Source organism: Phallusia mammillata, chromosome 1 (assembly GCF_965637545.1).
Source record: "Phallusia mammillata chromosome 1, kaPhaMamm4.hap1.1, whole genome shotgun sequence".
Classification (NCBI taxonomy): domain Eukaryota; kingdom Metazoa; phylum Chordata; class Ascidiacea; order Phlebobranchia; family Ascidiidae; genus Phallusia; species Phallusia mammillata.
The window spans coordinates 25,854,290-25,875,792 of NC_137252.1; the positions used below are offsets into that span (position 1 = coordinate 25,854,290).

Sequence of the window (21,503 nt, forward strand, 5' to 3'; positions counted from 1 at the left end):
AAATAGTCCATTTGCCGAATGTAAGTTATAAATTTAAGCAAGAAGCCCTTTGTTTGGAAACCACCACGTACCCTACTTCCTAAATCGGCAATTGATATCGAAAAGGAAACATACTAACACAGAAGTATGGGAGAAATTCCCTGATGTGCGGTCGGCCAGCTCGATTATTTAACAGAGCTAAAATTGCCGCCAGTTTCGCAATCTCTTTTGTGTGTGAAGAGGTACGTATATGTAATCCGGTTGTCCACAACTTATTGACACTCAAACCGTCTGTTGTAGAGTTTAAATTTGACATGGGTTCTGTTTTGCTTTTTCAAATGTGTGTGAGCTTATGCTCTGCGGTACACCAATGTTAAAATTTCAAATTTTGCCCAGTCATGACATTCACATTTAAGTAGCTTATTTTGACTTGAAATTTAGACCGCACTGCAAGTGAAAGTGAAACATATTCAACTAACACCTGTCGAGGCAAAAAACAAGTTTCTGTTTTACAAGTAGTTTGAAAGGTAAATAATTTTATAAGAAGCCAATCAAGACAATATTAAAAGACCCCATGTGATAAACAACCTTTGACCTGACGACTAAATTTTATCCGGTAGAATACAACTCCCCGCTGATAAAATTTGAAAATATCGTTTAATCTGTACAAAGCAATATTTATTTGTCTCCATACTGATTTTAGATTAATTATACAAGCTATAACGATGCACCATAGTGGCACAAATTTTCACAGAATAAACGTTTTCACTTAGATGGTTTCGATGGGTAGGAATAAATTAAAAACGCCGATCAAGCAGCTAATGGGGTTTTTGGTGTTGTGCTTTGGTTTGCCGGCTTTAAAGTTATCAATTTTGATCGATTAATAACAATGTAATTGTTGAAGTATGATTTACTAAACAGAGTGTTTAAGCCTTAATCATTTTTAACAGTTGTCTAACTTGAGTCCCTGCGCTTGTAAAAACAAGACCTACACCAATATAATTGCTGCATACGTTTTTTGCGGCAATCCAAGGGATGATTTGCTGACAGGTGGTAACCTTAGAATAAGAATGTTTTGAAAGTGGTGGTATTTTAAAACAACATTTTGGAGTACACAATGTAATCAGCAGCTTTCAAACACACAAGTAAATATACACCAACGTGCGTAATTACAATTTGTCACTTTTTGGAAAAGGATTTTTGTCTTGCTAAATGGATGCAAACTGCAAAATAGAGGTGGGTGCCTTTTTAATTTCACACTTGCAAGTCTGTGAAAATGTATTTATAGACCTTTGGTTTTAAGAATTCCAAAACTTTGGTTAACAAAGATTAGCTAACTTTGTTGTTAAGTGTATTCAATCTCAATGCAGTTAGCTCTAACAGTAATGAAGTTGCACTGGCATGATAAAAATGGCTTTGAAATGCTCTTTAACCGTTGTTTTGTGTGAAAATCCAAACAATTTACATTTGTGTAGGAATTTATTCGAAAAAATGTTGTTTAATTAAACTTCTAAAACAATTGTTTCAGTTTGGAGATGTTGATTTGAAGTTGAGACAGACATATATCTATGATACATGTGTTGAGGTGAGTTCTTATAATTTTTAAGTAACCCATGCCAAAACAAAATTTGCTCATAGACCTAATATTACCATTTGTATGCATAAAACGTACTAAAATAGTTTTACTATCTAAACTAATGTATAAATGAACTTTTATTCCCATAAACCTTTTTTTCATCTTGAAATGTTGTGTTTGCAGTTTCCAACATCATGGCCAGAAAAAGGTATGTCTTTTCAAATGGTGTAAAACACAAATGTGCAGTAATATGTTCTGTATTTTTAATTGGTTTCAAATTTAACAGCATTATTAATTAAATTTTGAATAGATTGCTCTCAAATTTCATTTGGGTTTGAAGATCTCGCATGTGACATACCTACTGAAAATACTCAGGCGCAAGGTATTGAAAATATTGAGGCAAGAAAAGCTGAAAACGTTCAAAAGAAAAATACAGATGCACTGTGCAATGGAATACATGATATACAAGAAGATACTGGCACAGAAACAGTGTCCGGAAACACAAATGTTGACATTGCCAAGTTGGGGAGTTCAGCTGCACAGAAAACTGTCCCAGAACCAGTGTGTGGCACAAAAGAATCCCATAGGAAACAAACCGAAAGTGAGCTTCCCGATTTAATCAAAGGGTCTCAGCAGAATGAGGTTCTACAAGAAGACACAAAAGAACAAAATGCAGAAGTGAAGCCATTTGAAAGCTTCGACAAAGTTGAAAAACTTGATTGGGCTGAAGAACCCAATGATCTTCTTGACAATTATGAAGAAAATGAATTTAGTAATTCACAAGATGAAAGGACTACAAAAGACAAAACAGGGGATGTTGATGAGCCTGAACTCACAGTAAATAAAACAGACATATCTGCTGATCAAGCAGTTAAAACCTCCTGGGCTGGACTATTTCGCAGCAAGGGTGATGCCTCTGTTCAGACTTTTAATGGAAAAGCCAAAGAACAAACTGATGAAAATCTAGTTTCAAAGACAAAAGCTCAAAAAAGTGTTAAAACTGCTCCTGCTAAAAGCAGCAACAACAACAATTTTAAAACTACAACTACATTAAAGGTTGATAAGGCTGTAACTTATGTCGAAACAAATGAAGATCCAGATGCGGAAATGCTTGCAGGTAACTTTACCAGCCCGGTTTGTATTAGTTGAAAAAAAAAATCACCAAACACTAACAAAATTTTAATACTAGGCCTGTGAACAGAAGATGAAAATAATGTAATACAACCCAATTTTTTACATGTATTAAAAATTTTATTGCAGAAAGGCTTGACAACCTTGATCTGATATACAAACCTCAAGCATTCATACCCAGGGGCTTGATGAACATCAGCAATTGGTGTTACATTAATGCTGTATCCTTTGGTGAAATTAGGAGGTTGAAAGTGACTGAAAATAAACAGTTCATGTTTATCAGTGTGACTTGTTTCAAATGTCTTGTGACCTGCTGATAGTAGTTCAAATTTAAAGCTGTAAAGATTGAAGTACTTGTTTTTAAACTAGATAGCTGTTTTTTATTTAAAGTAAAACCTCAAAAAAAGGTAAAAAAACATTGCACCACTAACAAAAGTAATTAAGTACCACTTAAGTAGTTCATTATCGCTTGAGCAAAGAACTGGTTCAGTTTTAGGTCTAAATTCATGTGCAGTCTAAATGTTTGTTCTTAGCTATATATATGTCAGGTGTCTGATTACAGGACATTCCACCTTTTGCTTCAATCTTATATTGAAACTCCTCATAACCAGATAGTTCATTAGCATTTTAAAATCAGTTCTAAATCCTTGACAACAATTTTAACAGACGTTACAAGCATTGCTTGTATGCCCACCTTTGTTTCAGCTTCTGAAGTGTTTGCCTGTAATCCCATCTGATAAAAGAAGAAAAACATCAACACCTATCCTGGACAGCTTGTAAGTAATTATGGGTCCCCTTCCCTGATGGGGACACATATTGATTTTACTCAAATTGTGTTTTTTTATTTGTGTTTTTTTATTTCATTTTTTTTTCTCCCCAAAGTTTGTCCGACTCGTTTTTCCATCAAATGTTTGATGGATTTGGCTGAAATTTACACAGATGGTTGATGTAGTTATGCAGATGTGCATACCACTCTGTTTTTGTTGATAACCCCAGTATTTACCCCGCTACCCCCCTAAAATGGGTATTTTTTGCCCGAAGTTTGTCCGACTCGTTTTTCCATCAAATGTTTGATGGATTTGGCTGAAATTTACACAGATGGTAGATGTAGTTATGTAGATGTGCATCCCACTTTGTTTTCATTGATAACCCCAGTATTTACCCCGCTAGCCCCCTAAAATGGGTCTTTTTTCCCCAAAGTTTGTCCGACTCGTTTTTCCATCAAATGTTTGATGGATGTGGCTGAAACTTATACAGATGGTAGATATAGTTATATAGATGTGCATCCCACTTTGTTTGTCCGGATAACCCTAGTATTTACCCTGCTACCCCCCTAAAATGGGTGAGTTTGTAAACAAATGTCAGAATTGGCTAAAATTTGGATAGCTTGTATGCCATTTATAGGTGTCGATTGTTCTGTTCAACCCCGTAGCCCTAACATTTACCCCACAAGCCCCCAAAGTGTAAACGTATTTGTATGTTACTGGGCACCACAAACGAAAGATTTCTGTTGCACAATAGTGTTACAAGGGCAACCAGTTGTATGTTACTCGTATGTGACTTAGTGGGTTGCTTGGTGGACATTTTTGCGCCATGGCAGTTCGGGGGTTGTTAACAGCCCTTTGATGTCAGAAACATTAACGGTTGTTGCTCAAAACACATCTAGTGGTTGAAATTTTAAACGTTGGCAGAGACTGAAATTTTGCGGTACTATTGATTGAGTCATTGTGGTTTCCTACTTTTTAAGTTTGTGTGTGTTGAACCTCCAGTTACCCTACTAGCCCCCTAAAATGAGTTTTTTAATTTAAACAGTTTGTACTCCATATAGCATATTTAAATATGCACAGTACCAATCACTGTGTTTGTCTTAACAATACCAAACTTACTCATTGTTAATTTGTTATCTATTGAAATGCATTATCTACAACTTTGCATGTGTGGGGACCCATGAGTTTTTGCTCGCAGAAACAACCAACGTTATAAAAGACAGTGGATGATATGGGACCCAGTGTAAAATATGTAAAGGAAGTATATTAATCTTTTAAAATAGGGTATAGTGTATGTGCAAGGGCAATATGTGCTAAGCCACCCTTCTAGTTGCTGTTATTATTTGTATTCTATACAAATTTTGTTTTTGAAGATTGTTTTCTTGGCAGTTTTCATTATTTATTGAATTTTTTTTATTGTTTTTAGTGTCCACCTTGCATCCGAATTTAGACCTCTTTCAAGTAAGAAAGGCTACCAATCCAGCAAAGATGTTAGGCAAGGGCCACCATTCGAACCTCGTTACATTTATGACATGCTGAGTGTCATTAAGTCCACACTCTCTGAAAAGGTATTGTCTTACACTTAGACTATTGGAAATTGAGATACAAACTACAATAGCAGGAGCAAATAATGTAATAGCATTATAGTGCACAAATACAGGAGTTTGAAAGCATTAATGTAAAAGAAACTAAGCAGGAAATCTTTTACTGTTGAATTGCATCAGACATTAATTATTCCGTATAACCAGACAAGATATTTTTCTGTTTATGAAAAAACAAACTTGGCTGACTTTTTTTTTCCTTTCTTGACCTCACTAGGCCTAATGTTTCTGCTGACAGTGCCAATTTCTTTACTAAAACATGTTTACAAATGTCAGGGCCGTCAAGAAGATGCAGAAGAATTTCAAACTTGTGTTTTAAATGGTTTACATGAGGAGATGACAAAACTGCTAAACCTCAGAAATCAATCAACCATGACCTCGTCAGATCCTCCTGTTACAAAAAATGGTGTAATCGAACATGACAATGAACTTCAATATGATGTTAGTTGCCTCTTTACTAGCATAACGATTTCTGCTTTCACTCGTATTGTATTATTTATTGCAAGCATACTTCTGTTGTTAATGGCATTTATAAAAGCTTTCATACCTAATTTACTACATTTAAGATTTGTTTTATTTTTGCATGCTTAGATGTTTGCTTGCTCATTATTGTTACACGTTTTTTAATAATGTCTATCAATTAAAATGATTGTTTTTGTTAGATTCCTGTTTACGAAGAAATGGTCAATGGCACCAGTGACATGATGGAAGAAGAATGGGAAGAAGTTGTTACCACAAAAAAGAATAGAAGTGCTGTTACTCGTCGTGCTGATATCACTAGGTAACAGATGTTTTGTTTTGAGATTTTTTAAGGGGTTTGGTATTTTGTTGCTATTGTTGGTGTAGGGTAGCTTCATCACAGTTTTTGTTGTTAAAAACCTTTAAAAATGTTCAGACTTTATTAGCCAAAACTTTGTATAGTTACAATGCATGTTTTAGTGCCATCAACAGTAAATCTATTTCTTAACCATAAATCTTTTTTCAGTGCTGAGGGTCTTTGTGAGATCACTGTACAACATACATTAACACTGTTCGCATTACATAACCATTTTTTACCATCTGTAAAAAGCTTTGTTTAGGCAAATGGTCTGACATGAGAAGCACTAATCTACGCTTATATAATGAACAGTGGTTAACATATAAAAGGTTTCTGTTTTTTGAGTTTTTTTTCTATTTTACTAAACTTTATTGCAGAACACCAATATCTGCAATGTTCCGTGGTGAGCTGTGCACATCTGTTTTTCGACCTGGACAGAAAATTTCTGTTTCTCTCGAGCCATTCTTTTCACTGCCACTTGATGTCCCAAGTGATCACTCTTGGTCTGTTGATGATGCCTTGATATCTTTAACTGGAAAAGAAAACTTTCAAAATGAAAAAAATGTATGTATTCAATAAATGTTACAAGAACAAAGAGCGACTTAGTGTTGCTAAAAGTATTTTTATGATCATTATGGGTCCCCTTCCCTGAAGGGGACACATATTGTTTTTGTCTATATATATATATTTTTTTTCTTTTTTTCTTTCTAACGCGGATTTGTTCCCACGTTTTGGTCAAGAAAGAATGGTTCAAACTTTTTCAAATTTACACACATTACAGATATGGGTCTAACGATGGTCCATGTGAATTTTGACCCCTTGGTTCACCCGCAGCCCCCCAAAACGTAAAATTTTTAACGCGGATTTGTTCCCACGTTTTGATCAAGAAAGAATGGTTCAAACTTTTTCATATTTACACACATTATAGATATTGGTCTAAAGATGGTCCATGTGAATTTTGACCCCGTTGGATCCCTCGGTTCACCCACAGCCCCCCAAAACGTGAAATTTTTAAAACGGTTATACTTGCTAAAGCAGATGATTCTGGAGTTTCATACTTTTTGATTGGTACATTGCAGCGTATTTTAAAGTATTTTGTAACTTGAAGTTGTATCTATCCATTTTCACCCCTTTACCCCCAAGGGACAGGCGATGTGTATGACGTCAGGACCGCATTTGCCTGACGCTCTGTGCACAGCTGATGCAATGGGAGTGATTGACCATAGTGGCGCATAGAAAAAATGCCTCTGCTTCACGCATGAACGCAGTCGTTACGTGATCATTTTCTCAGTAAGATAAAAGTCTCAACTCTCAAGGGAGTAATTCACTTGTTTACGATTAAGGCGGGTGAATGCGGCGAGAGTGTCTGCTTGACGTCCGGACGGACGTTTTGAGGCAGTCGTGTCGGTGATTAGAAATCAGCTGTTTTTGCGCAGCTATGCTAAGTCGTTTTATTAAGTTATCAAGCACATTTTCAGTTTCGGAAAATTGTGTTTAAAAACTGACCTTGACATCAATATCAAGGTCAAAGCATGGGATTAAATTGAAAGTATTTTTCCTGTTCTTATTTACTGCTTTTTTTTGTAATTATATGACAATAATGATACAAAAACAATACGGACAAAACTTTTTGGGTTAAGGCTAAAGTTGGTTAAGTTTGTCCTTATAAATCTAAAAATAACCAGGATGTTTGTTTACCATAATTCTGCACAAACGCACGTGTGGGGACCCATTCGTTTTTGCTTGCAAAAACAATCATATGTGTAGATCAAATGATGTGTATAGTAAATTGGTAAATATCTAACAGTGATTGTGCCCTATTTTTACTGTTACCAAATCGCATATGCATATGTGTGGGGACCCATTAGTGCCAGGAAAAAGATAGGGACCCAATGAAATGGAGGTGCCAAATATATATCCATTATAAATATAGTAAATGGTATATGTGGTACATCATTAAATATGATGTAGTATATATAACCCGGCAATATATAGGAAAACCACTATTCTAGTTAAATTATCTTTTTAGGGCAAAATATATTTTTCAAGTGTTTTTTTCTTGTTTTTCTGGGTAAAAAAATCTGCTCTGAGCTACTATTTAGATTTTTTACTATTATAATTTGTTTTTGAACAATGTCAAAAACCTACAATGCGATTCTTACTACTTTTTTAATCGTTATTTAACGTTTTCATTGTACCAAGTTTCATACAATCAGTAGTTGTAACTTTCGTACACTGAGACATTCGTTACATTTTTAGGATGATGATGCATCCAGACAGCAAACCTTGGAAGTGTTGCCCCCAATTCTTATTTTGCACCTCAAACGCTTTGTTTATGACAAGAATGGGGGTCTGAAAAAGATTGATAAACGCATGGAATACAAAACTGAACTCGTTGTTGCCAAAGGTAATAAATTGTGCCCTTAAGCTTTCAGAATGTTTGACAGCATTCAACCTAAAACTGTTATTTGTAAAACATAAAAGTTTGTTTTTGTTGTACTATTTGTTACGTACACTTACTAGTTACTATATAGTACCTTTTGTATTTACTTGTCTATCATGGATTTTTTTGTGCTATGATTGTCGTATTTTTGGTCTTAACAGATCTGCTTTCCAAGTCTGGACGCAAACTTGGTCTATCACAAAGATCATACAAACTGTTTGCAGGTAAATGTTGGTGACAAACTGAAACTAAGTGATATGTTTTATAATGCATGTATGGAAATATGATGTCACATGTATCCACAAAACTATTGTAACAGGTGGTAACAATTTTCGGAGATATTTACTTGTTTTGAATAAAAAAGATTATTTGCATGATGAAACAATAACAAAAAGGTACAATGATGATTAGCTTGTATGGACACATGCTAAACTATTTTGTAAGATTAAAAGATTTTGCAAACTCATAACATAAAATAATACTCAGTAATCGACCCTTTTTGCAATTTTGATGGTTTTATGAGTGAAGCTTAACATATTGTGTTTAGTTTTGTATCACCATGGAGACAAAGCAACTGGTGGACATTACTCTACTGATGTTTTTCACATTGGTGTAAGTTCATGGCTGCGCATTGATGATCAGAGCATTCGGACAGTTACAAATTCTGAGGTAAATTTAAAGATTTGTAAAAAATAAACGTGGTGGATAAAATTTTTAAATGATAACATTTTCTTCGATTGTCAAGGCCAAATTAATTTGGGCATTGAAAAAACTATTTGGTGATTAACTCTTTCATTATTAGTGGGACTGTATTACATTACCTTCCAACAAGGCAAATAGTGGTGGATATGAAAGCATGATTATGAATTGTTAATCTTGTTTTTCAGGTGACAAGACACAGCCCAATGAGGACAGCATATCTTCTGTATTATCGAAGAACAGATCTTGGATGAAATGTTAAAATCCTGTTTAGCCTGATGATTGACATCGAATAAGCCCATGGTTTCAAAAAGCTGCTAATCTTTGTTTTCTTTGCTACAAACCAAATCTTTCAAATGTTGCAAACCTCCTCATTTCTGAGAAGAGAAATATCCCTGAAATATATAATAATTGTTTTGTATTGTTTGTTGCTTGTTCCAACATTTGCAAGTACTGTGTTATTTCTGTTGTACAAAGTCTACAAGCATGGCTCCATTGTGATGATGTCATGTTTAGGTTAATTTAATGTAAACATTTACCAAAAAAAATCAGAACGAAATGTTCTTCTGCTTATATCAACTAAGATTTTATTAATATTTGATTAACTTTTGATTCTACAACTCTTAAACTGACTGCTGATTCTCTGTAATTCTTAAAACTTACTGTATTTAATGCAATGCTTTAACGGTTTTATTGCTTTAAATTTCAATACAGGCTATAAAGCAAAGTAGATATCTGTTTGCAGGCAAATCAAAATCACTAGGGCCATGACATGACATCTCATATTGTTTTTCAACCACTATTTGGTTGACTTGGTTTTCTATATTGACAGCAACTCTATAAACCAAGATTGTAAATGTTATCACAACGTAATAATGTCAATGCTAATTTTAAAGTATGTGTCACAGGTATGCTTATCTGTTTGATTCATTGCAGGTCTCACAAATGTTAACAACTCAATGTGCTTTGTTATGTATGTTAAACTGGTTTGTTTGTTGAAAACGTGACCTGCAGTAGATCATTATGACAACCTGTTTTGTCATATATTTATCATGACAGTACCACTGCTGTTTTGTTGGACAAGCAAATACCACGCACCAAATCATTTAGAAATAGTTTAAAATTTGCACTGTTTGGAGTACACAGTTTATTTCGTGTAAACACGAATGGGATACCTAACAAACAAAGAAGCATAAATTGGGAAAAATGCCCAAAAACTTGTCAGGTCATAATCCCTCTATCCATGTGTGTGTCCCTTTACTCTGCTTTGCAATGAGCCTTGTTCATCTTCAGTTTATTTGCTTAAAAATTCAATTTTTGTTTTGATTTAAGTGTTGTTGAGCCTTTTCAAGCAATCATTGACATGTACAATTTGCAGGGGCTCTAAAGCCAAGACATGTATTACTCGAATAACATTATAAAATTCAGATTAGCATATGCATATTAAATTTATAACAACACAAAATTAGAGCTTCTACTTGATATTATTGTAATTTAGTCAGTACACAGTAATTAGCGAACAATCAATTCCAAATACTTGTGTGCACGTATTGTGTGTTTTTGTTTTTTCGCAACTGCATCTTTAATTCTATATCTGCTGTGCTTTTGAAGGCATAGGTCTTATGCAACTGGTTTAAATGTTCGACCACAAACAATACTTGACATAGGATACCGTATGGTTGGCCTATGAACACACGATCCACCTTAACAATTTTCAGCACATAATTATTTGTTGCATCACCATAGTTTAAAAACACTATATGTGCTGTCAGCTTAAATCAATAGAAGGAAGCATGCCCACAATCACATTGCATGTCTCTGAAAGTATGCCAGGCTTCTATTTTGACTGCAACCCTTGCTTGTAAATGTACATAGCTTTGCTGTGATTGCTTAAGCAGGATCGCAGTGAAAGTAAAATGGTTCGCAATTGATGCAAATAAAATCTGTGCGTGTGTGGGCAAACCAATGAAAATGTTTAGTTGTCAGTTTTAGAAGTTAGACTCTTCGGTGCAGTGCAAATGTATAGATCCTGTCCTGTGGATTATTTGAGAAATTTGATGAAAATATCTAAGTAGTAAACTAAACTAGTGGTTCTTGAAGTTTTGAAATCTTACCAACACAAGTTTAGGGACACACATAGTAGAAATTTTGCAAGCCTGATAGCTGCAATGCATTTTTTACTGTAATATTACAGTACTGTGGCCCTAAGTTTAAAGATCACTAAACTAAAAAGTTGTATGTTAATAAATGCAAACGTACATTCTGAAACAGATATTACTAAAACTGTTTTGATATTAAACCACATTAGAAAAGTGTCTTCTTCGCCTGTCTAAATTGTACTGCAAATCTTGTGCAGGATGTGTGAAGTTTATTTTTACAAATCGGAAAGCAAGAAGTGCAGTAAATCTAATCTCATCACAAAAAGCACACCAGTGATTCTTTTAAATGACCCAAGCAAACACTTATGCCAAGCTAGGCAGGATATTTTTGGCAGCTGCAAAGAGCAGTGTGTGGGGCACATTCTTAAAACAGCATCGAATCTTTACATGAAATCAATCTTTTTGTTGGTTTTATTTTAAACAGTTCACACAAAAGCATTACTGATATCCAGACAACTTGATGACTGTTGGATAACGTGTGCGAATGGTCATGCACTTCTCCCTATCAATAAACAAACTGTTGCTCTTGATCGCAATCTCCTTTTCCAGTGACATTCTGGTGTCTTCAAGCTCGTGCAGGGATCGCTCTGCCTCAGCCAGCCGGAATTTCAAGTTTTCAATACTCTCTGTGATTTCACCAACCTCTGAAACCAGCCTGTAAAATATTTTGTAATCGATACTTGCTACTTGCTTTCATAGATGCTGAGTTTGATTCAGTGAATAAATAAAAGCATTGTGAACTAATATCCCTAAAAAGATCAGCAAGCCCCAAAAAGATGTATTTTGACATTAGAAAGTGGTGGTGACAATTAGTTGATGTAGAAGATGTTGCAGCTCTACCATTAATGAAGAGCTTGTGATAGGATTGGTAGTTTTAATTGACCGAAACCCAATCCTTCAAAACAATTTAGTTAAATTTCTTTACTGTTCTCAACGCAATGATCAGACATGTTATGAAATATTGTTCCATCTCTGCCTGACAAAATTTTACTGTTCATGATTTGATTTCTTTAGAGTAAATTAATCGTAAAAAATACCTGAATCCTTAGATTTGATTCTTTACAAAATGTCTAAAGTCCCACCATATAGGCCACCATGAAATCAACAAATGAAAAACAGAGTTTCCTTACCTGTATTGAACAGGGTCTCTGCATAATTCAACTGCTGGACGATAAGTTCTGTGATTAAGTCTGGTTTGTGACACTTGCATTGGTGCCTCCTTGTCAAATATGGCTTGTTTCAGCATGGCAATGTTCTTTTCTTGGTTGCCAATCTCAATCAAAACCTAAAAACAAAATAAATTGTGAAAATGACCTGAGTTACCAATTGGAAATATACCAAACCATTGTCAACCTTTTGAAGATGATTTTCCAGTTTGGTCTTGGCATCATTCATTTCCTCCACTCGTTTGGCAAATGCCTCGTTGACCGAGTTGCACTGCTCACGTAAGTCATCAGATGTGTCGTGCAAGACATTGTCAATCAATGATCGCAAATTGATGGATGCCATTCTCTCACGCTCAGCACGTACAATGTTGTCATGAGTAAACTGAGCCCAAGTTTCTGGAGTTGAAGAGCTGCAAAATGAAAACATTATAATCTCAATTTAAATGATGGATTGGTGCCATTTAGGCAGAATATTTACTTCTTACGCTGAAACCATTTCTATTTTACCCAAGGATTTTAACACCCAATTTTACTGTTTTATAATCTCTTTGTGCATATTTTTATAAAGGGTAAATAACTTTGAACTTAACTCAACTAATAAAAGTAATTTGTAGACATCTTACTTGTCTTCAAACTTGGCAGAATTTGGATAATACTGAATGTCAGTTGATTGGTTGTTAAGGCGACCACATTTGTCATCAATATTGTGAGCATCAAGCTTGTCACTCCAATCCATTTCCAGGTTCTGCTTTGCATCACGATTCATCCTGTATGTGTAAAATGCTTTTTGAACAAACGAAATTTTTTAAAGTAAAACAAACTTTAGTGAACTTTTAACCAACCTAATCTGGTTCTTTGTCTGATCAATCGTCCTCTTTAGCAAGTCCTGGACTGATTTAAGCAAGTCAACCTCCTAAAATAAGATTAGAGGAGGTATAATAGTGCTGATACATTAAAACATACCACCAAAGGTTAGGGTTTGTCTTTATTACATTAAAAACTCAATACAGCAATCCAGCAAAAAAGATAAACTTGCCCGCAGCAACTGTATTTCTGTGTTGTCTTTTACTAGATCAGGTCCTTGTCTTCTGAATCTACATTCCAAGTTGTCAGTTGCAATTTGCATTGGTATCTCAGTTGCATCCAATGCTTTCTCAAGTCGTACCTACAATAATTCACATTATGGGTTCTTAAAACTTTTGGTTGCAGTGAATTAACAAACATTTTGGGACACACATTACACACTAACAATACCAAAAAAATATTAAAAGAAACTAATAAGCATCTTAAATGAGATAAGTGAAACTGCTGTGGGAAACAAATAATCAAAAGAGGTCCTAGCATTGTCAGGTATATATATACAACCACATTTGTCATCTAGTCCTCAAACATTAGATGAGAGTTATACAATAAAAAGGGCTAATTTGTGGCACATGGCTGCAAGATAGCTGATTTACATGCAGAAATAAAAAAGATAGGTTCATTCATTTTTTTGTCATAAACATACTTTCTGTTGGAAAAGAAGTTCAGTCTCTGCAATCAAATCATCAATTTCTCTTTGCAGCTCAAACTTCCAGAAGTTAATGTCATGAATTCTTTCCCCAAGTTTTTTTGTGACATCAGCCTGGGTTCTGTTGATATAAATGCATGTTCATAAGTTTAAGTAGCAAACAGAGCTTATTCTAAGTGTCACATTGCAGTTTGTGTAAGAAAGTTTCTTCATTTTATCATATGGAAACAGGTGTATTATTAGAACCAACAAAAATGTACCTATTAGTCAAGGCAAGGGTTTCATTTGCCAACTTCTTTGACTCATGCTGGATTCTCTCAGCATTATCACGGTCAGTGAATGACTGGTAGAATTTGGAGTAGTTGTTTTGATGCCATTCTTCTGGGGTATACTTGGCAGTTCGAAAACCAGCAGTGGGTTGCCCATGAGAAGTGTATGCCCCTGTATTAATAGGAATGGTGTGCTCCTTTACACCCAAGGTGTTCACTGGAACCGTGTTTGGAGCAGGTTCTGCCTTAAGAAGAACCTCAACTGCTGCCATTTTTTCAGTATAGTTTAGTACATATATTACAAAAGTCTAAAAATCCCAATAAAAAAGGAAAGATTACTTGCACTTTATTCTGCATTTGATCTACAGTTTTATTTCTCTAACATTTTTTTAGGTTTAACCTCAGGTTTTTACAGCAAGAATTTATTTGCAATTGATTTAAACTAAAAATATACTGTGCAGTCAAAGAATTAGATTGTTTTAACTTCAACAAAATTTTAAACATCACATATTTTCAACAAAACATGAAAGAGGCTATTCATCAAGTTGGTAGTATTGGGGTGGCTATTAACTGATGTTCCATTTAGTTTTTTTATGTTTCGAATGTACAAAATGCATGAAATTTGCAACTGTACTAATAAACAGAGGTTTGCACTAAATTCACGAAATTATTGGAGAATTCACTAGTATTTATTTTAACGTTATGCTTACAAAATACTACTGAACGAGATACACTGTCTATGCTGATTAATCTCCTGCTCATCAGCGCACATAACTCCCGGTAAAACAACACCAAGCACGTATGACACCAAAACACAGCTACATTGTGCCCATAGCAACGGCGTCCAGGCTACATTTTTAAAGAAGAACCTCACTTATTATTTTTTTATCAAAAAGGGGCTTTGCATAATTTTTTTAAATTAACAAGGATAATTTGACAAACTTCGTGCAATCTTTTGAGTTTTAAAGACCACAGAATTGCTTTACATTAAACGCATATTGATTTTTTTAGATTCGCCGAGTCATGACAAAAAAATCCGTTCCGGTTGAACAAACACACTTTAGCCATATGTCTTGCAGCGTGTTGGTTTGAAGAGTTTGTAAACAATGATTACGTTTGCTTGGGCACGTTTCGTTGCCATATTTTGACAGTAATAATCGTAGCTGTGGTAATTAAGCGATGGAGGAGACACTTAACTTTAACATTGGCATGTTGGGCCATGTAGACAGTGGAAAAACATCACTTTCTAAAGCTCTAAGCACGATTGCATCCACTGCTGCATTTGACAAAAATCCACAAAGCAAGTAAGAAAGCGTTTTATAAGGAATCAGAAAAATTGATACAAAGTAAATGAGTTTGCAAATAGGTATTTAAAAATAACCAAGAAATAATTTCCTACATTTAATTAGACATATTACATAAACACCGAAGAATTTGATTTAATCATTACTCTACTAAATCTCTTACAATGTCACTATGTTTTTAGGGAAAGAGGTATCACTCTGGACTTGGGATTTTCTTCTTTTACAATAGACCTTCCTGATCATTTAAAAGATGGAAAGTACAAAAAACTACAATACACACTGGTTGATTGTCCTGGCCATGCTTCACTAATTAGAACAATTATTGGGGGTAAGTATTTCAGCCAGTTTTCCTGGCATGCATATTTTTTCATACTTTTTTTTGTACAATTTAGGTGCACAAATTATTGATTTAATGGTGCTGGTGGTTGATGTGATTAAAGGAGTTCAAACCCAAACAGCTGAGTGCTTGATTATTGGTGAAATTATATGCAACAAAATGCTGGTGGTCTTAAACAAGATTGACCTTATACCCGAAAACAAAAAAGTGGTTAGTTTTACACTTTTAAAATCTAAACATTATTCAACTCCAAATATATCAGTATTAATTGTTAAACAGTGAATATGTGTATTATCATTTTGAACTGACTTGTTTGTCCAATATAGGCTACTATAGAAAAGATGTCAAAACGAATGCAAAAAACACTGGAGAGCACCAAGTTTGCGGGGTGTCCCATAACAGCTGTGTCTGCAAATCCGGGTGCAAGTGAGAGTGACTGTAAAGAGCCAGAAGGAATATCGAATCTTATTCAAGTAAGATGTGCCAAAAAATGTTATCTTATGTTTTCAGTTTTGTAAAATGGCGTTTGGTATTTATAGGTGTTGCAACAAAATACTTATGTACCACAAAGATCAGCAGAGGGGCCATTTATTTTTAGTGTTGATCACTGTTTTTCTATTCGCGGACAAGGAACAGTAATGACAGGCACTGTTTTAAGTGGCCAAGTCTGTGTGAATAACACCGTGGAAATTTCAAGTGTGCAGGTTTGTAAGAAATGCTCCCCGTTTGGGCTTGATTGGCCTGTTTGTCCTAAAAAGCATAATACAGTTTTCTCTACTGGTAGAAGCATTTGTGCCTGTGACTAAAGCCCCAATTCAAATTTCTAACCAGCATATCTTGCAGGAATGCAAGAAAGTAAAGTCCATACAAATGTTTCACAAGCCCACACAGTCTGTAAAGCAAGGAGACAGAGCTGGTATATGCGTTACACAATTTGATCCCAAACTATTGGAACGGGGATTGGTGTGCTCGCCGGGCGCACTGCCAACTCTCTACGCAGCCATCGTCACTTTAAGCAAAATAAATTACTTTAGTGGTGAGGTGCGAACAAAAATGAAGTTTCACGTGACCATCGGACATTCTACAGTCATGGCTCGAATCGCCTTGTTTGGGTTTGGTGATGACGGTACTGCCGCCAACCACGAAAGTAAACCGCTAGATGACGCTGTGGAGGGCCTAACGGTCACTGACATGTTTGATTTTAGCCGTGATTATGCTTATCAAGACGAGTTGATCAAGTGAGTGATGTATGACATTACGATGATGTTAAACTAATTAATTATGGTTTAAATATAAAAACGAATTAGTGACATTAGGGCTATGTTTATTAAACATTTTGTCCACTATTTCGGTTTATTCACGCACTTAAGACCCTGAGGTCAACTTTTTCACCTATCCCCAATTTCAAAGCAGGCGAACAGCAACTTTTCATAACTTTCTGCTGTTTAATACAGGACCTATTTCAAGAAAAATGATAAATTTGTAACCTGCAAATTCCTGGATAAATGTGTGAAACAAGTAAATAAAGTGGACTTCGTCGTTTATTTTTAAAAATAGGATATAATCGTTTGTTCTAGGGGCAAAGGACTAAAGCAATGGGCCTTACTAGAATTCGAAAAACCAGTTGTTTGTCGGCCTAACAGTCTTGTCATCGGCTCCAAACTCGATTCGGATATTCATGCAAATAAATGCAGGTACAACGATTTAGACTAAATTTGTCGTTTGAAATTCCTTTTATTTACTCATGATCGTTTTCAAGACTAGCTTTCCGGGCCCAGATAGTAGAAGCTATAACGGATAAGGAGTATTCCAAAATGTTGTTGCCCAAACTGAAAGTATACAAGAATAAAACACGAGAAGGGGCAGTTGAAAGGGTAAGCAAAGTAGTACAGTAAATAGGAACCACTTTTGTACGTAAAACATATAAAAACTTCTAACGGATAAGGAGTATTCCAAAATGTTGTTGCCCAAACTGAAAGTATACAAGAATAAAACACGAGAAGGGGCAGTTGAAAGGGTAAGCAAAGTAGTACAGTAAATAGGAACCACTTTTGTACGTAAAACATATAAAAACTTCTAGGTCATGGTCTTTGCACACACACGAAATACACTTTTTACAACTTGCTTGGTTTCGGTTTGCTTTATTCTTTGAAATTGTTGCTAAAATGAACCGAGTGGGGTAACCAGAGCTCAATTTGGGCCAAACTGTTTGACTCAATACACGATGGTTTATGAGACCGAAGATGTGTATATTTAAAAACATTGGTGGGACCAAGGCCTTTACGCAACTGATTGTTTTATGGTATTGGCTTGTTAAAGTGAAATTAATGTATGGTTTGATTTTGCCATATCAGACCCCTATTGGTTATCCGATTTTTCACAGTTTCGATACAAAATATCAACAAACTCAAACTGCAAATGCACACAAGTTTGTTGTAACCAAACATAACCCAAGTACTCCAGTCTATCCCATTAAAGTTTAACTGTGGCAAATCCAAACCGACAGATTCACGACGATTATAACGTCATATGCAAAGGATTGCTGAAGAAGGAAACGGACGTTGGACTTTTTACCGGATTAAAAGTCAGTTTGTCGAGCGGAGAGCAGGGACTTGTTGAAGGCTCATTCGGACTAAGCGGGAAAGTAAAAGTTAGAGTACCTAGTAAGTGTATAAAGAGTAAATATCAGAGTAATTATGCTGTCGTTTAGTCTAGTTGATGTTGCAGCATCAAATCAAACATAAAACGTTGTTCGGTCTTACGTTAAATACGGTAAGATAGCTTGTTGGCGTGGATAAAACGACAAAACACATTTATCTTTAGACTTGCATAACCAGGTAGAACCGTGGCACCGAAAGTGAAAGTATTCTCGTGCAACGATTGAAACCTCTCGTTTGTTACTTTTCCAGCGCAGTCTTGCTGTTGTAACTAAGTTAAGATATTGCGCATGTTGCATTGATACAAACAATGGTTAGTAGTAATACCAGGATTACGGGCTTAAATCGGCCCGACTTCACACATGGCATTATTTTTGTCGCGTTCCGGTCCCAATTTCAGGCCCGCTTACCACTCTGGGACAATGCATTGTTAGCGGGATTGTACACACTGCTTATTTAATGGCGCATGTAGCAGCTTTGTTCACATATTACACACTGAAACTGGGCATTTTCTACCTTTATTTTTGTGTAACAGCTGGCTTGTCCGAAGAAACGAAAGCCGCATTGGCAGGTAAAGGCAAAAAGTCGAGGAAAAAGACTGCGGGTGAACCACAAGCAATTATCAATAGCGAAGGGAAAGTTGTTCATGTTACGATGAATTTCAAACGTTACGTATATGATCCAAGCAAAAAGATGACGCAATCTTGACCCATTTTATAAGATTTTGATGTTGAAAAAGTTCCATATTAAAGTTTCGGAAGATTTTGTTTCATTGTTCTGATGTGTTCATGAACTCTATGCATGTAACTGACAAAAACGCTAATTACGTTGGTAATTAGTACTTTGTCGTACAGTGGACAATCAAACAGTTTTTTATTTGACGTAATGTCTTGCGTATTATTACATTTTATTAATTGCGATAATCATAAAGGTCAGCAGGAACCATTATGTGATCAATTAATGAACAAACCTTTATTTATTACAAAATGACGTACTACGGGAGGTTTGCTTTCTGACCTGGGGCAGTAATGTAGTTTGTGAATATTGTTGGCCTAGATGGGATGAAATTTCTACGCTACTTATGGGCATTCTCAGTATTAGAAAATAAAATTAGGCTGCAACAAGCCTAAAAAAAACTAAACGTGAAGGCAAATATATATTTTTGAGGGAAACTTTTCGCGTCATGCCAAGTTATGCCAGCTCGTGTAAAAAATAAATCAAACCGTTTTTTTATCCCTTTACTTTTCACGTTATACGCCAGAAAATACTAAAAATGCGCTTGTCGCCGAAAATGGGTCCCAAGATTACTTCTGTCTGTTCGTTTAAGTAGTTTACTACAATGATATTAATAAAGCATCGAACAAAATTAGCAAATTGTTTTTCGGGCAATGCTTTACGCTCTTTACATTCTATGTCAACAATTCGCGAATCGTTTCTTTCAGTTATGCCAGTGGGCTAATGAACGTGAACGCAAGCCTAAACAAACCGTTGTTTATGAGACCCCAGTCTCTAGTTGTCACGTGACTTAACATGGTCGCTGATGAGCAAACCAGTATCGACCGAAATGTTCATTCCGCTAATCTTTCCATGCGCCCCGCTGCCACATTCGATCGGTCTATTGTATTTTCGTTGTGTCCAATTTTCGGTGAAAATCTGTGTCATTCGTCAACGAGCGTGCTCTGCAGTGTGAAGGTGGTGACGTGCGGTGATATGTACAAGGTGACGTAAAGAAACGGACAATGACGCGATTCTGAAGGCCCGAGATATTTGTGATGTTTGTCCTTATAAGGCATAAAACCTGGATGATATTTTAATGTTCCACAATTACATATTTAAAATTATTAGTGTACAAACCCCATTTGACCGCAAACTCAGTTGTTTCTGTAACACGCGGTTGTATGAAGCAGTGTATTCCAAAAAATATAGGAAAATTCACGCCACAAAAGGTTGTTTCATACAAATTTCCCTCTAAACCGAAATACAATTTTTGACAAGAGAAATATATTTTCAGTGTTTTTTGCATTGACTTAATCACTAAGTCTTAATGTCTTAATAAGCAAGTTTCCGGAACACCGCCACATTTAACCGCGTCTTTGTGAAAAGTTTGGTGATCCATAGTATATTCGTGTGACAGGTTTGGGTGAAGGGTCGCATAGACTCACTTCAACAATAATCCTTTTCACGGACCATAATACATCTGTCGTTCGACGGCTGTCTCATTAGAACGCGCGTCTGTGATGGCACTGTTCCACAACACCAGTCGTTCTTTTTCTGATGACTTGAATCGATTTTTCCAGGCCAAGACATTCAACGTACGGAGCCGACTGACTGTTCTTTAGTTGAAGAATTTATTAGGTGAAGGTTGGTCGGACATTTTTGCAGGTTTTTACGAGTGATTCTAAGTAACGCTAGAGTTTGTTGCACAAGAGCCTTTGATATATTGTCTGTATAGTTATCCTTTCAAGAAGATGCTGCTATATCAACGTGTAGAAATGGCTGTACTTGACACTTTTTGCAGTCTGGTGTTGGCTGCTGACTGTGGATTAGGCTTAATATTACGTGTCATACTAGCTTAGATTTTTTATTGCCAAAGATGCTTTTTTTCCTATCATGCTTTTGTGTTCTCTAAAATGGATAGAGATAGCTATAACATAGAGGGATATATGCTGCAAAGTTATCAACATGAAAGTCATCTCTCAACGCGGTGTTCACGTTGCTTATCTACTTCTAATATAAACAAACATTGCGAATTGCATGGCGTCGTGCTCGGGCCAAAATCGCCACATAAGGCTTGTAATGTTATTGCAATTCCCCAATGTTGGTGCTAGCTTATCATCAGCAAAAACTTTTGCGTGTTTGAAATTCACCACTTCGCAAGTGCACACAAATACCACGACCCTGTGTTGCTATGGTAAAAGCGACGTCACACGAAGATGGATCAAATCGTGTAATGATTAATTCATGATCAGACCCCACTCAGTAGGCCTCAGGCGCCAGGTTCTGCTTATCTACGTCACAGGGGGGCACAAAACAGAGACAGACGTTCATTTGTTTTCAATCACAGAGCCTGTAATTACGTGCACACTGT

The 21,503-nt window shown here is 35.8% G+C and overlaps 3 protein-coding genes across 3 annotated transcripts; 2 read left to right on the forward strand and 1 right to left on the reverse strand.

Annotated features, from left to right (window-relative positions):
• The first annotated feature begins 983 nt into the window (after positions 1-983).
• LOC145232242 (ubiquitin carboxyl-terminal hydrolase 10-like) lies at positions 984-10,975 on the forward strand. Its single transcript, XM_080096801.1, has 14 exons — positions 984-1,215; positions 1,508-1,564; positions 1,739-1,763; positions 1,866-2,672; positions 2,816-2,907; positions 3,353-3,462; positions 4,880-5,021; positions 5,331-5,495; positions 5,717-5,835; positions 6,249-6,435; positions 8,131-8,278; positions 8,476-8,538; positions 8,862-8,983; positions 9,202-10,975. The coding sequence occupies exons 1-14, from the start codon at positions 1,192-1,194 to the stop codon at positions 9,265-9,267; spliced, it is 2,127 nt and encodes a 708-aa protein (XP_079952927.1). The 5' UTR covers positions 984-1,191; the 3' UTR covers positions 9,268-10,975.
• A 386-nt stretch (positions 10,976-11,361) lies between these two features.
• Positions 11,362-14,421, reverse strand: LOC145209248 (tektin-4-like). The gene is made up of 8 exons (XM_080079515.1): positions 14,109-14,421; positions 13,846-13,969; positions 13,375-13,503; positions 13,181-13,251; positions 12,962-13,105; positions 12,526-12,748; positions 12,303-12,457; positions 11,362-11,827 (listed from the first exon to the last, which is right to left on the reverse strand). Exons 1-8 carry the CDS (start codon positions 14,387-14,389, stop codon positions 11,611-11,613), a joined length of 1,344 nt encoding a protein of 447 aa, XP_079935641.1. The 5' UTR covers positions 14,390-14,421; the 3' UTR covers positions 11,362-11,610.
• A 761-nt stretch (positions 14,422-15,182) lies between these two features.
• On the forward strand, positions 15,183-19,411 carry LOC145221775 (selenocysteine-specific elongation factor-like). Its single transcript, XM_080088052.1, has 10 exons — positions 15,183-15,421; positions 15,604-15,749; positions 15,814-15,968; positions 16,085-16,231; positions 16,298-16,462; positions 16,602-16,996; positions 17,336-17,452; positions 17,518-17,632; positions 18,265-18,421; positions 18,951-19,411. Exons 1-10 carry the CDS (start codon positions 15,297-15,299, stop codon positions 19,121-19,123), a joined length of 1,695 nt encoding a protein of 564 aa, XP_079944178.1. The 5' UTR covers positions 15,183-15,296; the 3' UTR covers positions 19,124-19,411.
• Positions 19,412-21,503: the final 2,092 nt, after the last annotated feature.